The 17632-nt window shown below is 41.5% G+C and overlaps 1 protein-coding gene across 2 annotated transcripts in view; it reads left to right on the top strand.

The window, feature by feature from the left end:
* FAM171A1 (family with sequence similarity 171 member A1) overlaps nt 1–17632 on the top strand; it is an 88241-nt gene that overhangs the window by 48894 nt on the left and 21715 nt on the right. Inside the window, exons 4-5 of one of the 2 annotated variants that reach the window (XM_063127328.1) lie at nt 5313–5471; nt 8412–8549. In XM_063127328.1, the coding sequence (XP_062983398.1) occupies nt 5313–5471; nt 8412–8549 (297 nt within the window). Of the gene's footprint in view, nt 1–5312; nt 5472–8372; nt 8550–17632 lie in introns of both variants that reach the window. The other variant, XM_063127320.1, reaches the window with a different exon arrangement.

Raw genomic sequence — 17632 nt, 5'->3', positions numbered from 1 at the left:
TGAGTAGTCTATAAACTACCATGGCTTAAAGTGACATGTAAACCCACCCAGAGTCTAGGGACACCATAAAACAGCCTTCCCCAACCTGGTGCTGCCCAGATATTTTGGACTTAAATTCTCATCAGCCCCAGACCATGGCAATAGTCAGGAATCCTGGGAGTTGCAGTCCAAGTTGCAGCTCTCCAGTCCCTTTTCTTCTTGAGTTGGGCCTTCACATGAGTAATGTGTGTGTGTATACGCTGAAAGTTCTTAACTGTGGCACCAAAAGGCCATGAAATGCAAGAGGTGCAGTCTATGACAACTCAGGCCTTTGATAGACCTAAGGATTATCCCAAGCAAATGGAGAGGTCGTGGCTGCCTGCTCCCGGGATCCCCTGTGTGTCATTTGAATACACAGGGATGATCCCGGGACAGTCCCCGGATATAGGCCTGGTCTAGCCATGGCCTCAGTAACCCTACTCAAGTCTTCAATTCCCACCATGTAATGATTTCCGGAGGAGTCGCCATGTTAAGTCCATAGCAGAAACAACAACAAAGAGCCTTGTGGCACCTTAAAGAGTAACCCAGGCAGGATCTACACTACTGTTTTATAACGGTTGGGGCCAAGGACACACTCCAGATACAGTTTTCAAAACATTTTCCAAGTGTCATATCCTGCTTGGTGTAGATCTGGCCCAGTTTATTCTGGCATGAGTTTGCGTGGACACTCTCCACTGGTGCTTTTACTGTAGGTATACCATTGTGAGTTCTTCGTAGGATGGGTAGGATACAAGAAATATAAATAAATTGCATGAGATTTTAGTTGATTGTTTCATTGATTAAATCTGTTTAGGAATAAACCTGTCCAGAAGGGGGGGAAAAGCAGACTTCATTTATTTTGGGGGTGATGCATGCACGTCGGTGTTGCCGTAAATACTTAAAACAGCAATTGTTGACTGCAGAAATTGCAGTTTTGTGATGGTACTGGGAGTTCTGCCTTAGAGAGGTTGCTCAATTCCTTGGGGGAACAAAACAATGAGAAGCTAAATCCGTTTATGTTTGTAGTGCTGATTTAGCCTGCAGCCAATGCCTACACCTTACAGTAATGCATCCTGTATTAAAGGAGCCAAAACTGTACTCCTTTTCCACAACACAACTTGCCGATCAGCGGTGATGGTGGTAATAAATTGGCTTGAGACAATCCAATTTGTCTCCTTTTTTTTAATGACTGCTTTTGTTGTTGTTGCTGATACTCATCCATATGCAAAGCAGCACGTAAAGAGATTTCTGATTGTTTAAGCAAAGCTGCCCCTGAGGTACAGCAGGTATCGCTGCCTGTAGTAAAATAGAGGCGAGATATGCAAACTCCTGGGTTGCTCATAGTTAAATATACTTGGTTTGGAAAATTGCTGCTTTCAATTTGGGACTGGAAACAGCTAAAAAGGGATTCCTTCCTGTTTAACAAATGTGTTGGTTTAGCTGCTATCAACTGTTTGTGCTAGCATTTTGTTTCAGAAGACTGCGATAATTATTTCAATATGTTGTTGTCGTTTGTTTTAAAATTGAAAGTGTTAGCTTGATTCAGATTTTCAAGCTGACATTTGCAGGAATGTTTTATAGCTTGACCATAAAAGCAACCCTGCAGCAAATTGTCATTCATTTTTGAGGTTAGGTACTGCTATCTTTTAAGCTAGCATGACTTAATGTTGCAGGCAAATTGGTTGGAACCAAATATTTTTCTCTAAAGTACGTGTAAAAATGGAAAGAACATATTGTTCAGATGACACTTTGTACATTGTTGTTATGCTAACCATGGTTAATGTGGTTCTCACTAACCATAGTTAATGTGGTTCTCACTAACCATGGTTAATGTGGTTCTCACTAACCATGGTTAATGTGGTTCTCACTAGCCATGGTTAATGTGGTTCTCACTAGCCATGGTTAATGTGGTTCTCACTAACCATGGTTAATGTGGTTCTCACTAACCATGGTGAATGTGGTTCTCACCACACCTAGTGCTGCTGCCACAGAACCATGAAACTGCACCGTACTGCATGGTTTGCCTAAACACACCCTAACTACATAACTTTCTGTTGATCCCATTCTGCATCCCATGCAGAATGGGCCCTTGCGGCACAGATGGCCCTGGGCAGCCATTTCCTGGCTTTTGCTGGTGGCCGTGTTGAGGCTATAGTGCCCATAGGCACGCGCTACAAGACCTGCCATGGCTCTTGGCAGCCATTACAAGAGCTGTGTGCTTTGTCCCCACCTCATGATACATCCATCCTGGTGGCCCCAGTGACCACACAAGACATGCTAAGCCTTCATGGCTGGCTCAAAATGCTTAACCATCATGACTTAGTGTGTCGTCTGAACAGGCTCATTCTTTCCTAATGTTCAATCTCCTATATCATCGGTTAAGAGATTTTTAGAACTGGGATATCTGTGGAAGACCTCTGCAGAAATACTGCTACCAGCTACAAATTATAAACAACCCTGCAGTTAAAAGTTGCTGCCACACCAGGCCACATCTTACTCATGTGAAAACATGGCGCTTCCTTTACCCACTCCTTCTCATATGTGGTGAAGATACATTTGTCTGTGTACCCTTTGGAGTCCTGGGGTCATTTTGTTTTAGGCCCATATTCTGATCTTCTCCTGGCAGGTAAAGACATTTTATTTAAATCGGACTTTGACCTGTAAGGTGATTTGTTATGGCCATGGCAAATAGTTTGTTCAAATGATCGTTGTTTTTAATTTATTATATTGATCTGTTTCACCAGCCTAATTGTTGTTGTTTTTTACTTTGTGTTTGGTTGCTATTTTATTGGTTTCATATTTTATTGCTGTTAGCTAGCTTAAGCAATATTTGGTGAAGAGGCGAAATATGCATTTAATAGTTAATGAAGGAAGGATTTTTGAATTCCATGAGTGTCTGCTTTCCTTGTGAACATATTTTATGCTGTGCTAGGCCAGTTCAAACACTAATCTGGACAATGGTTTCATTAATGTTCTGGAGGAATGAGCATGGCTCCTACCCACAAGCATGGCACATGTAGGGCTATATGTACATCAGTCAGGTTTATGCAACCTTTCCCCATTTTTGAGGGGGAAGAGTAATTTGAACTGGGCTTAATGTGCATCACTCATGTCACATAATTAATGTCCCTGGAAAAAAACTATGATGGAGCAGGCACCCACCTTTACACCACATGAAAAGGGTCTTTTACCAGATATATATGAACCAGTTCATAGATACACAGTTGGGTGTGAGATTCTAATTTTGAGTGGAACTTAGTTATAATTCCAACGTAAGTGACTGAAAGGTGGTAGAAACAGAGCTAGTCTTTTGAGTAGTTGTTAAATTATTATTCCTTATCAGATACTATTTCAAAGTGGTATAACTTAGTTGACATGTGGTTAGACAACCTCAAAACTATTTATTGAATGGACAGCCCCAGGCAGTATAAACTGGACATCCTAGAATCAAACTCCCATCATTTGAAATACGGAGTTAATATTGAGTCTTGATTGGAATGCTTCTTTTAAAAGCATGCTCCATCTTTTGAAAAAAGGAGCTCTTGGGAATACAGTAACAGCTGTTTTAAATCTTCATTTGCATCTTATGCAAAAGCTTGCAGATGGGGCCTTGCTGCGTTTGTTGCAAAGCTTTGTTAATGGTATGAATTTGTGGAGAAGTGCTTTTGGCTTCATAAGCAGACGCCTAATGGGACCTAAAATGATAAATACTACATGAAGCGATCCTTGATCCTGCCAAGACTCAAAACCCAACCAATACCATTCAGTGGCTTTGAACAAAAGTTCAGCGTTGGTTGAGAGTTCAATAAAAGTCTCAATCATTAGAGCAGCCTTCCCGAACCGGGTGCCTTGCAGATGTGATGCACTTCAACTCCCATCACATCCAGCCAGCATGTCCAGTGAAATTGAACACATCTAGAGGGTCCCATGTTGGGGAAGGCTGCATTAGAGGGTGTCTGACCCTAGAGGGGCTTTCATAATGGGGCCTTTGTATAAGATATGGTGCTTGATTGCTTGAACTCCACACAGTCAGCTGGCTCTCGCTTTTGGAGCATGAAGATTTGGGGTAGTAGCTGTTCTGTTGGACCCTGACCCGATGAGAACTCTTGCACACTAGCAAGAGCCCAATGACACCATAGGGTTCAGGCAGTAGTCTTGAGTTTGTGCAATGGGATTACCATCTGGATCAATGGCAATTTGGGCAGGTAACTCGTGGCTTTCTGGAGTTGCTTTCCTCCTTGACTGAGGAAGGCAGTAGGGCTTTGATGCCTATGGCTGACTCAATGACAAGAACCTTTGAGAAGCTTGGGGCAGATCATATTGTGTTCCTGGCAGGATCTACACTACTGCTTTAAAACAATTTATAACAGTAGTGACAACTGTTGGGGCTCATGACACACTGCATATAGAGTTTTCAAAGCGTTTTCAAAGTGTCATATCCTGCTTGGTGAAGATCTGGCCAATATGGACACGATCCTTCCCAGGAACTGCCTCCAAACTGAGGGATGCCCCAGGCAGGGACTCCCATTAGTTGACATTCCCTTCAGAGGCTGAGCCCCACGATGGGATTAGAGAGTTCTAGGCAAGGGTTAGGCAGCGTGCTGCACACGGAAGGCTTGGGTGACCTGGCAGCAGCTTCTTGCAGCGGTATGATAAATGCAAGGGAAGGCCCAGGCCCAGAGAGGAAGCAAGTGGAGGGCAGGAGTTGCATCGCCCTGGCCCATCACTTCTATATGTACAACTATCTGCATAATGTGTCCAATTTACACTTAGTTGACCATATAATGTCAAAATAAAAGCCAACCTTATTTTAACTTTTGGAAGAGCAATGCTGATCTGTCATTTACAGCGATGGATTAAATAAAAACAATGTGAGTTTGAATAATATTGATAGTGAATGGGGCCAAGGTTTACAGTGAACAAGATTTGGGGGAGCAGGTGACCTGATAGTATTTTGTTACTTGGACGAATAGTGGTGGTTTGCATAAGACAAAGTAGCCTGTGAGTGCGCACTTCATAGCTGAGTTGGCCATTAGACTCAATTTAACTTATTGCTTTCTTCATTGCCTTACTGTTGGGTTCTTGGCTTTCACTGGAATCTTTTCATTAAGCAAACATGGCCTTCTCCCGCAAAATTCAGCAGCATAATCCAGTAGGGGGCAATGGGAAATGAGCTGTCCTCCTGACAATGGCTTTATAAAAGAAGCATCATCACTTGTTACCAAAGTAATAATTGCATTTATAAAAACTTCCTCCATGTTGATTTGCTTGGGTGTTTGTTTGCTTATTGCTAGGTGCACGGATTCAGCCCAAAGTTCATTTTCAAAGAAGAGCCCTGAAGCTGCCAGAGAATACCAGCTATAGCGACCTCACGGCATTTCTGACTTCAGCTAGTTCACCTTGGGAGGTGGATAGTTTTCCTTATTTGCAAGGATATGATGGCAATGGAACCGGTAAATGTTTAATCTTGTGATTCTTAAAAGTATGTTTTAAGTTTTGTGGGACACATTTTGCCTGAGTTTTATTGAAATGCCATTTCTGTATACCGAAAGATCTTTTATTAGCTCTTTTCTCCAATTGAGAAAGAATATCCCTTTCCATAGTTAAAAGTCCTGGTGGGGAAAGCTTACACTAAGAGAAAAGTTGAAAAATAAGCAATACTTATTTTTTGGCACTCTTTCCGGAGCTAAAGTCACTTTGTTGCTTTAGGATAGCTTTCCCCAACCTGTGGCTTCCAGATGTTTTAGACTTTAGCTCAGTTGGCTCCAGGCAGCAGGATCAATGATCAGAAATACTGGGCATCCAAAACAATGGTACCAGGATGGGGAAGGCTATTTTAGGAACATAAATTAGGGTGACCATATGAAAGGGAGGACAGGGCTCCTGTATCTTTAACAGTTGTGTTGAAAAGGGAATTTCAGCAGGTGTCATTTGTAAAGCTACAGGAACCCCGCCCTCTTTTAAATCTGTTCACTCCAGTATAGCTCCTGCACCTTTAACTGTTGTGATGAAGAGGGAATTTCTCCATATATACAAATGACACCTGCTGAAATTCCCTTTTCTATGCAACTGTTAAAGATACAGGAGCCCTGTACTCCTTTTCATATGGTCACACTACATAAATTATATTATGTATAACTTGGTTTGCTCATAAAATTATCATTAAAATTAAAAACTTTAAAAAGTAAGTTCAGTTAGTAAATTTGTAATCATTGTCTGAATATACCATACTTGTACATTTAATATACCAAACATGAGAAAATTATGAGCAAAACAATTTATGCATAATACATTGTAGGTTGCTGTTTTATGTGTGACCAGAGAACTTCAGCAGATAGCCCCTGAAACATCAGAATCATCCTTTAAACCAGGAAAAAGTTAGAAGAAATGGAGGCAGAGGAAGACTGGTTTACAGCATCTGTTCCTATTTGTAAGGAAGTTTAGGTACATCCCCAAACCTGTTCCTGTATGTGGGGCATAGTTTAGGGAAATCTGGTCTGAAGGAAAAGCTCTTTAGATTTTATTTAGCTGGGAAAGACTCTCTCACCTATTAAGAATGGTAAACAGCCATATTTAAATAACTTTTAAGCAGTTTCAACCGTTTATTTAAAAAGTGATATTTTATTCACTTTTGTAAATAATTTCCATTCATGAACATCTTATTTTTTGTTAGTTTTGGAAGGTTGTCTCTAGTTGTGGTGTCAGTCCCATGCCTGCATCATAGGAACCAGGCTATTGAGTTTCTTTTAGGTACAGAGGATTTATTGTAGTGTCAGCAATTAAAAGGCTTTTATAGCTGAGGCAGCAACTCCTAGTGGTGAGATCTAATTAAGAACAGCTATTTATAACAGTTGGTAGCAAAATAGTTAGGGAAAGGGTTGTCGCTCAGTGACAGAGCACATGCTCTCTATGCCAAAGGTACCAGGTTCAATTCCTGTCATCTCCATATAGGGCTGGGAAAATCTCCCGTCTGAAACCCTGAAGAGCCATTGCCAGTCAGTGCAGATAATACCAAGTTAGATGGACCAATGGTCTTACTTGGTATAAGGCAGCTTCTCATGTTCCTAGTTGCATATTACTGCTGACTTGTGTCTGGTTGTAACCTCTTATGCTGTTTGGGAGTGGTAGAAAAGGAAACAATGAAGGTGATATATTGATGTGTCCTTGAGTTCCCTTGATTTCACTAGGGGCTGGATTGAATGCTTGGGTAGACCCAATGAGGTTGCATTTAATGTTAGTCTAACTTAAGTCCCATTCATTTCAATGGGTCTGCTCTAAGTAGAACTAACACTGGACACAACCAACTATGGCCAGCTACTCTGTGGTTGGGTCCAAAGCTCCCCATGCAGAATACTGTGTCTGCAAATGGCTTTTTCAGGTGGGACTTCCCACTGCAAGTTGTGTACCCCCTGAAAAGCCATTCTTGAAGTTTGGGGGACCTTCCCACCAGGATACAGCATGGTGTGAAGGAACACAGCTGAAATTAACAACCCATTCCTGTGTGCATGGAAGCATGTTCTGTTCACATATGGGATTATTTGGCAAATATCCATATGTACTCATTCAACTGATTCAAAATGTGGTGTTGGAGGAGAGTTTTGTGGATACCGTGGACTGCAAAAAAGATAAGTGGGTTCTAGAACAAATTAAGCCAGAACTCTCACTAGAAGCAAAAATGTTGAAATTGAGGCTATCCTACTTTGGACATATAATGAGAAGAAATGACTCATTAGAAAGGTCAATAATGCTGGGAAAAACAGAAGGTAGAAGGAAAAGAGGAAGACCAAACAAGAGATAGATTGACTCCATAAAGGAAGATACGGACATGAAATTACAAGATCTGAATAGGTTGGTTATCATCAACAGATGCGAATGGAAGTCCCTGATTCATAGGAGTGCCATAAGTCAAACTTTAAGGTACATAACTAGCTACCTATCCACATATACCGAAAATATTACCTCTACAGGATGACAGAAGAAGCAATCAGCTCTTATTGTTACCATTTGCTTACTATTTTCTTTACCGCCAACAAGCTCTTGATGTCTGGGACAGACACTCAGGAGGTAATAGAAAAACACAACGTGAGATTACCCAACTGAGAGATGAATGACCAAACCTTTAGGCATTTTGCAACAAGGAAGTTAAAACTTGCATTGATTAATAATTTGAACTGGACTGAGTTGCGTCTGACAGTAAATGGTTGTCATACTTTGAATTTCCGAAATGCTGTCCAGGTCATGTTGCTTTTTGATAACAAAATATATTTCTTAATCATTGCAGTAGATGTTCGTGTTAATTTACTCTGAATGTTATGCTTTTATGCATTTTCACAATGTTGTTCATTTGCTTACAGGAAATAACACTAGGTATGATCTTACTCCTGTCACTGCAGTTAGTGTTCACTTACTGAGAAGCGATGGGACTCCAGTTCCAGTGAATGGGCCCATCTATGTAACAGTGCCTCTGCCGACAACCAGCAACTTGAAGCACAATTCTCATGTGCCCGCTTGGAGGTTTGACCAAAAATTTGGTAAGCAGCCTTTTGTTATTGCTCCCCCAAGTTTGTACGTCAGCAGTTTATTCAAAACCTCTGATTAGACCCCAGCCGGGGCGTGATGAGAGGCAATTCTTCATGGTGGTTCAGGAATGATTCACACTGACTGTTTGAGCATGAGAATTCTTCCTTACTGCTCTTACTTTTCAGTTTGGTGTAGGTTTCAGAAGGGTGCAAGGTGGGTGAGCGTTCAAAAGATGAACACAAAAAGAGAGGCTAGGTTCAGGATGTTATAAACGAATTTATTGGAGAAATGCCCAATGTCTTTCAGCCTCTTGCTTTTTATTAGGCCTGTAACAATACATATATAAAACATGAATGAGTCAGACAACCCAGAGGTGTTTTTTCTTTTAAAAAAAATCAATTCGAAAATCACATTGCAAGCACCACCTGTGCCTATTTGTAAACAATTGCACAATTTCAGTACAACACATAACTGGTTCATAGGCCTGTACATATATTTAAATAGTAGAGCCAGTGTGATGTAGAAGAGAGCCAGTGTGGCGTAGTGGCTAGAGTGTTGGACTGGGAGTTGGGAGATATGGGTTCTAGTCCCCCCTTGGCCATGGAAGCTCACTGGGTGACTTTGGGCCAGTCACAGACTCTCAGCCCAACCTACCTCACAGGGTTGTTGTGAGGGAAAATGGAGAAGAGGAGGAGGATTATGTATGCCAACTTGGGTTCCTTGGAGGAAAAAAGGCAGGATGTGAATGTATTAAATAAATAAATAATAAAACACTTAAAATGTTACACACTCGTAACAATGTCAGCAGAAATTATTTACAACAGATTATCTTGTGCTGTAAACACTGGCAACTAGATGGGATGTGCTGGAGGCCTACTGGAAAAGCAGGGTTGGTCATTTCTGTTTTATAAAGCCAAATTGGACGCTAACTTGGCCAGTGCCTTTATTCGGGGCCTAGGCTTTCTAGTATTTAGTGTATACCTTAAAATAGGGAGTGTTAAACATCTTTCAGCCCAAGGGTCAAATTCTATTTCTGAGAAGCTGGAGGGGGGCGTGCAGGGCACATTCTAGTGCTGGGCGGAGCCAAAATACCAACATCCTTTAGCTTTTAAAGCTCTTACCAAAAGTGCCTAAGCCTTAAGAGAAGCATTTCAGTTTTTTAGAATGGGGGAAAACTGCACAAAAGCCACGAAACGGCCAAGCCATTGGTGGTTAGGGAAAGGGATATAGGGCCAGGGAAGGGGGCGGGGCCCTCTGGCTTGAAGTCCTGCATTACTGCCTTAAAATACCCGACAGAGAGACAGCCTTAAGGATGTTTTTTTTCCCTCATATATTTTTTATTTATCTTGAATTTTATAACACATACAATAATCACACTACTTCAACTCAATATACCACAATAAAGAAATTATAAATCTTATTAAAATAATATAATAATATCTCGTGCACCCCACCCCCCGGGACTCTTATTCTCCTTTCCGACGGTTTACACCCTTTCCCTTTTCCTAGTACAAATTTAACAAACGGTCTCCAAATCTCATCAAAATCATTTCACTTCAACACTCCTCTCTTAACTTTAATACTACTCACATTAATAGCTATATCCCAGACTTCTTTATACCATTCTTCTATTTGATAATCCCTTTGTTCCTTCAATTCCTGGCAATTATTAATCTAGGATGTTTTATTATACTTATGTATCTTTCTTTTCCAACTGAAAAATTCAAGGCAGCTAACAATTAATAAATAACAGCACAAGTAGGTCAATACAGGCCAAAGTTAGTGTCTCTCCCTCACTCGCATGTGCAGTGGTTGACTGCTTCTTCACTCTGAGACCGGGTTCGGACAATCATGAGGGGAAAGAGGTTCTTTCTCCACCCTTGTGTGTGCCGGTCACACTATTTATTTATTTATTTTATTTATTTTATTTATTTATTTATTACATTTTTATACCGCCCAACAGCCGAAGCTCTCTGGACAGTTCACAAAAATTAAAATCATGCAAAGCATAAAAACAACCAACAATTTAAAAACATGAATACAAAATACAATATAAAAAGCACAGGATTAAAACCACACTGCAAAAATTGATATAGGTTAAAATATAGAATTAAAACAGCAGAGTTTAAACTTAAGTTTAATTAATTGTTGAAATGCTGAGAAAATAAAAAGGTCTTCAGCTGGTGATGAAAGGCGTGCAAGCGAACCTCTCTGGGGAGCTCATTCCACAGCCGGGATGCCACAGCACTACTGCAATTTGTTTAATTACTACTGCGATTTGCATAATTACCCAGGGTGTGGCGTGGCAGGAGTGGCTTCTTACCCACCTTACAACCCACAACTTGCAGTAGGGTTTGTGGGATGAGTGGGAAGCCACCCCCCACCACGCTGCATGCTGGGTTCAGATGACACGGCAACCCACGCTGCATTGTGCAAATTGTGTAAATCGTGATCGTGCGACTGGCAGGAGCAGGGAAAGAACCCACAATGGGTTCTTTTACCCACCCACCCTGCAATTGTCCGAACGCAGCCATAGTGTGAGCAATGTGGGTTGGAGGTGGGCCAGTTAGGTCAATAGAAAGGTCCTCTCTCTCTTTCGCTGTCCCTCTGCCAAGCTGTAAATTGGCAGAACCTTGAAGGAGCCCCAAAGAGAAGGGACAAATAGCAATTGGGTCAGGTGGACTGATGAGAAGGACTTTGCTTTTTCCTCCTCTTCTTCTGATGTAAGGCTGCAAATGTATACACACCTACTTGGGAATAGATCCTATCAATAGAACTTACTTCTGAGTAGACATGCATAAAATTGTGCTGTAACTGTTGAAGATTTGTGATGTAACTTTAGGGCATAGAGTTGACACTTCCATATGCTAACATCAGTGGAAAATACTATAAATAAATTCTGGAATACAGACCGTAATGTTTTGGAATTCCAATATAATTGTTGTTTGCCTTTGGGATTTAGGTCATCTTTTAAATCAGTACATGGACTCCATTAATTCAAACCCCATTTACTTCCATTTTCATTTATGATTCAAGAAATGTTGTTTTGAGGGGAAATTGAGGAAAATTGACTCAGACTTTCCATTTCCTGCAAGAAGCAGGCCTACCTCTCTTACCCTTCCTGTATCCTGTTTTAAAGCTGTAGGATGGCACATGCATTTGCAAATGATTGCAAGGAAAGGAACTTTCTGACTTAGATAATTAAATCACAGTGGTCAGGCACTTAAATCTTCATCTCTCTCTCTCTCTCTCTCTCTCTCTCTTCTGGTTTTCTACTTTATATACTGCTCCTTGCTAAGTACTAAAACACTTTAAATGGTATTCAGATGGTAAGTTGAATGAAGGGAAGTTGTCTTGTAGCTAAACCTCTGTTTCAGTACATACAGACTGAACACTTTTTGGCAAATTCAAAAAGAGAGAGAGCACCTACTCCCTTACCAGCCTGCCTGGTCACTGAGGTCATCTGAGGGTATGTTCCTGGTGGTTCCATATGGACCTATGGTCCAATTGAAGTCCAACAGGAAAAGAGCCTTCAGTGTGGTGGCCTCCTTCCCATGGAATTCCCTGCTTTCGGAGGTCAAGTGGGCACCAATGTTGTATTGCTTTCAGCACCTCCTGAAAACATTCCAGGAAGCTTTCCCTAATGACCAGCCATGGTTTTATCTGAACCTTGTTCTTTTAAAAATGTAATTTTAATGGTGATTTTATTCTGTATTTATTCTTTTATTCTATTTGTTCACCGCTCCGAAATCTTCGGATAGGAAGCAGTATATAAATATTTGTAAGTGAATAAATAAATAAAATATTGGCATTTATTTGGGACCTCCATGTCCCGTAGCACGGGGACATTTTATTTTATCTTTATAAATCTATTACAGAAGAAAAAAGAAAAACAATTAAGGAAATCTTTTTAATCTGCTTAAATACCAATTTTTGATAATAAAGATGAGAAGCATCTTTGCTATGAACTTACATAAAATAATTATATTTTAAGAATTGGGACATATAATTTAGTCATTAGCCATTTAAAATATTTATATTCTTAAGAAAATGTTATAAACATATCTTTAGTTTACAAACATAACAGGTACACATACACATATAAACAAACTCTGCTTAAATTATCAGTAGTTATAAAAGGGGGAAGGGATTGCCTCTTACTTACAACATCCTGTTAAGTGTTCCAGAAGCATCTTCTAATTTATTGATACTAGATCTTCCTACTCTTAAGAACATAAGCAGAGCTCTGCTGGATCAGACCAAGGGTCCATCTAGTCCAGCGCTCTGTTCACACAAGACATGATGCAACAGCACCCTCCCACCCATGTTCCCCAGCAACTGGTGCACACAGGCTTATTGCCTCAAATACTGGAGATAGCACACAACCATCAGGGCTAGTAGCCATTGATAGCCTTTGCCTCCAGGACTTTTACATATATGGACCAAGTAATTTTATTCAATTTTGTGAGTTTGATGTACCACTCCCTTAAATGTAGGAGCTCCTTTCTTTTCCAGTATGTTGCATAGAATATTCAAACTTTGAAAGAGAAATATAGACACGTTTTAAATTTGTTTGGATTGCGTATTGGATCTCTTGCATTTTTCTTCATCTTTTAGCCTCTCTGTGCAAGACTGTTTCTCCTCCACTGTATATAAACCTACCAGTTATGCAAGCCTATACAAGTTCGTGCCCTATTAAAAGTGTGAGTCTTTCAGGTACTACAGGTCTCTTGTCATTTTTGAATTTCACATCTACAGTATGTACATTTTGCAGGGGCCTTCTCTGTGCCAATAAGCCCCACTGTGTATAGAACTACAGCCTGAATATATAATGTTGAAAAGGGCATTATGAACCAAGCTCACCTACCTCGTGATTTTACTAGGAAAGGTACAACTTCCTTTGACTTGAGTTTAGGTACTTTGCTTTCCCATTTACTTCATCCCTTCCTCTTCGCTTCAAACTGTGATCTGACTGTTGTGACGATTTTCCATGCCTAGAGATCATCCTTTTGGTTTGAAAGTCAGGGTTTCCCCCTCCCAAAAGACTGAAGTTATATGAGTGCATAAAGGCAAAAACACAAAATTAGTTCCTAATAAAATAGCAGTAAAATAGATAGATTATTCTTTTAAAGTTTTATCTACTCGTCACATATTTTCCATAAGCTGTAGAACTGAATCTAGAAAGTATGGAAAGTTTATTGTAAGGAAAAATCTTTCTAGTGCATATGCAGCTATTTCCGGGCTAGACATGGGCTTCAGTCTATCCTTTGGGATTTTCCAGAGCTTCTGGAAACTGGAAAGAAACTCCATTCAATATCTAAAGGTTCCTTCCTAAATGTTCTTTGTATCTTTGTCCTTTGTGGCACCCCAGCTGTGGAATGAGCTCCCTAAAGAGGTTCGCCTTTCTTATTTTCTCTGCATTTTAACAGCCTAGCAACTTAATTTTGACTTTGCTGTTTTAAATTTGTATTTTAAATCTGTATGAATTTCTGCATTGCTGCTCGATTTTATCCTGGTTGTGGTTTTTATATTGTATTTTATATTATGCTTTTATACTGTTTGTTTTATATTTTGAAAGGATTTTATGGTTTTAATTTTTGTAAACCGCCCAGAGAGCTTCAGCTATTGGGTGGTATAAAAATACATTAAGTAAATAAATAAAGGAATTGTTATTTGCTTACTAAGCCCTTAGCTAGAATTAAAAAAAAAGAACAACTTAGGGCATGTCTACACCATGCCTTATCCCGGGGATTGCCCCAGGATCATCCCTGTGCATCAACATGAAGCACAGGGGATCCTGGGGGCAGGGAGGGAAGATCCCTCCCTTTCCCCGGGATAACCAGGACGGCTTTTAGCCTGATTTTTCCCAGTCTTGGGATCGTCTGGAGATTGCAGGAGGTGTGGGCGGCCATCCCAGTTTCGTCCCGGCTCCTCGCGAGTAAATGCAGGGAACCCGGCACGGAGCTTTTCAGGTGCTCCGTGCCCATCGGGGGTGGGGAGGGGAGTGCAAGTGGGCCTTCTTTTTTTCTCCCTCTTTTTCCACTGGAGTGTGAGTGCACTCCAGCTCTTCTTGTTTGTAAAAAAAAAAAATGGCCGCCACAACAGGCATGATGCCCGGGATGTCGCACGGCCCATGTGGACTGAGGGGGAGGATCTCGCAATCAGTATATCATGAGATCCTCCTCCTCTCCTCCCTGGTGTAGACACGCCCCCACTCAAAATTGGGAGGCAATGTGTCCCCATAAGCCAAATTCAGTGCATGTTGGTGCATCCCTGTGACCAACGTGGCGCATGTCGCAGGGGCTGCCATGTGTGGAAACGTCCGTGCATTGAGGAAGAGCCATCGAAATCAGGGGGTCGTTCACCCAAATGCCTTTAGGAATGGTATGTTAATAAGGTGGCAAAAAAACAAACAGACCACCGCCGTGCCAATTTGTTTTACTTCACCGCTATATCTCTGCCATCTTGCTCCAAGCAAGAATGATGCACTGCAAACAAAACTTATTGCCTTGGATACAAAGCATAGCAAATTAAAGCAGTGGTACCTTTTCAATAATTAATAAAATTAAACAGCCTAATGATGCCCTGGGGATGTATCTAAGTTTATTCCTGAAATGGAGATACATTCAGCCTCCTATTCTACAGTAATTGCCTATGCTAAAGATGGCAGAGAAATGCATTAGTGGGATGTACAGTGGTGCCTCTGAACAAAACCCTAAAATCTCCATCCATCCATTACCCTGTGATGTTGATGTATAGGTGGAGACAGCAGATAGTCTGCCAGATTTCCCACAACTCAGGGCAATTCGCAAGCTGACAGTACACTTCAAATTATTTCTGATTTTGACAAAAGTTCATCGTGGGCCTTTTGCTGTTCTCCCTTTCCTCTTCCTGCCCAAACAGCTTTGTCAGTGTTTGCTCTGGGTTATAGGCAAACAGCTGAAACAATGGGTTATTCCTGGATGGCTCTTTGTGCCTCACCCTCAATACATTTTATGCCAATGCAGAATAGAATGGTATTTATTATGTCCTCGGGGGCATTATTTGGGAGCCTTTTCATAGCATTCCTATTCCGCTACAGTGGATTATCTCAAAACTTTTGTCAGCATGTGGAGTATATATCTATTATTTTTTCCTTTCCAAAAGTGTGTGGCTTGGCATCCATAAGCTATAGGAACAAGGAAGCTGCCTTATCACAGGTCATAGTATTTGTCTATTTATCTAGCTCAGTATTGCCTATATTGACTGGCAGCTGCTCTCCAGGGTCAAAGGTAAAGGTCTTTACATCACCTGCTACCCAATCCCTGTCATGTTTCCCAAAATCGCCCTCCTTATTGGGAGACAACAAAGAGGTCTGCCACGTAATCCACAGAGTTTTATCCAGGCAATAAGCATCTCTTCCCACCTGAAGAGAGTCTAACCGATAGGAACTTTCCTCTAGACAAAAACTATGCAAATTAAGCAAGACAATTGTCCTTTCAAGAAAAACAGAAAGCCTTTTCCCAGAACGCTTTAACTTCAAGGAGACTGGTTCTGAAGAAGCCTTTGGCGAGAAGCTTTCTCTCACCTTCCTTTAGCTCCACTCGTTTGAGTCTGCAGCGTAGTCTAGCCCTGAAGTGTCCTCCTCCTCTGAAGGACACTGATTTCCCACAGACTGTGTTGTTAACGTTTTTAGAGATAAGGTCTGGCAAAGGTTCGTTCCCAGCTGGTGAAGAGCCCATGAGAATCATTTCCCCCACTCCCCGTGTAGGCTGGTACGTTTCTGGCACTGTCTCTTCTGCTTCAGAATCTGATTCTGATTGATCGCCTGAAACCCCTTCCCCCAGCCTAAGGGGAAAAGGCCTAGTCACGACAATCCCCTTTTAACTGGAGACACCAGGGATTGAAGCTGGGACATTCTAGGTGCAAAGCATGTGCTTGACAATTGAGCTATGGTAGGGCCAGCCCAAGACACTTTGCTGCCTGAAGCAAAGGACAAGATGGCACGGCCCCTCTCCCCATTCTGCCTACAGAAGCCAACTGGACTGGCAGTTGAATCTTTCTTCAACACTAGTGATTTGTCAGCATCCTTCACTACACCTGAAGGCATCAGGCTAGCTTAGTGGGAGCGGGGCAGGCTGCTGGGAATACACCACTCTTCCATCCAGCAGTGGGAATGGCCAGGGGGCTGCCATCGCTGCCCCCTCCATAGAATCTGCCACCTGAGGAGACCATCTCACTTTGCCTAATGCTAGGGCCAGCCCTGAGCTATAGTCATTCCCTACGTAATTTGTTGTTCTGGCATCACATGAGTAAACTTATATGCTTGAGGGATTAATCATTCATGGTTTGTCCTTTGGGCATTGGTTAGGCTAGGTGACCTTCTAAGCTTTGTCCAACCCTGATTCTACAAGGAGGGGATAGTTTGGTGCTGTCTGCATGGGTGGGAGGGTGCTGTTGCAATAGTCTCCTGCTTGTGGGCAGCTGGTTGGCCACTGTGTGAACGGAATACTGGGCTAGATGGTCTTTTGATCTGATCCAGCGGGGCTCTTCTTATGTTTTTATTATTTATTTACTTATTTATTTATTACATATGTACACTGCCCAGCCAAGGCTTTCTGGGCAGTTTAAAATTAAAACCAATAATATACAAAAATCAAGATTTAAAATTTTGAACTTTTAAAAACGTCATATAAAACCAGAATAAGTTACAGTCCAGGGAAAGATATGTCTAAAAAGATATGTTTTCAGGAGGCAGTTGGAGGATGTTACATTTTCCACCCCCTGAACCGCATGAGAGAGGATTTTCCAAGGGGTGGGTGCCGCTACAGAGAAGGCCCACCGTCGAGGTTCTTCATGATGAAGTTCTGTTCATCTTGGAATGACGAGCAGGGCCTTCTCTGGCGATCGTAAATGTCGTCTGGATGTATATAAGGGAAGGCCGTCTGCTAGGTATCCTGGTCCCAAGATGTTTGGGGCTTTATAGGATAGTAACATAACCTTGTATGTGGCTTGGTAGCTAACAGGCCACCAGTGCAGTTCTTTTAACACTGGTTTTATGTGGGCAGAGCTAGGTGTCCCAGTGAGCACCCTAGCTGCTGCATTCTGCACAAGC

This window comes from Elgaria multicarinata, chromosome 1, assembly GCF_023053635.1.
Source record: "Elgaria multicarinata webbii isolate HBS135686 ecotype San Diego chromosome 1, rElgMul1.1.pri, whole genome shotgun sequence".
NCBI lineage: Eukaryota > Metazoa > Chordata > Lepidosauria > Squamata > Anguidae > Elgaria > Elgaria multicarinata.
Note: the sequence above shows the minus strand (reverse complement) of the source record. Positions and strands in the feature narration are given on the sequence as shown.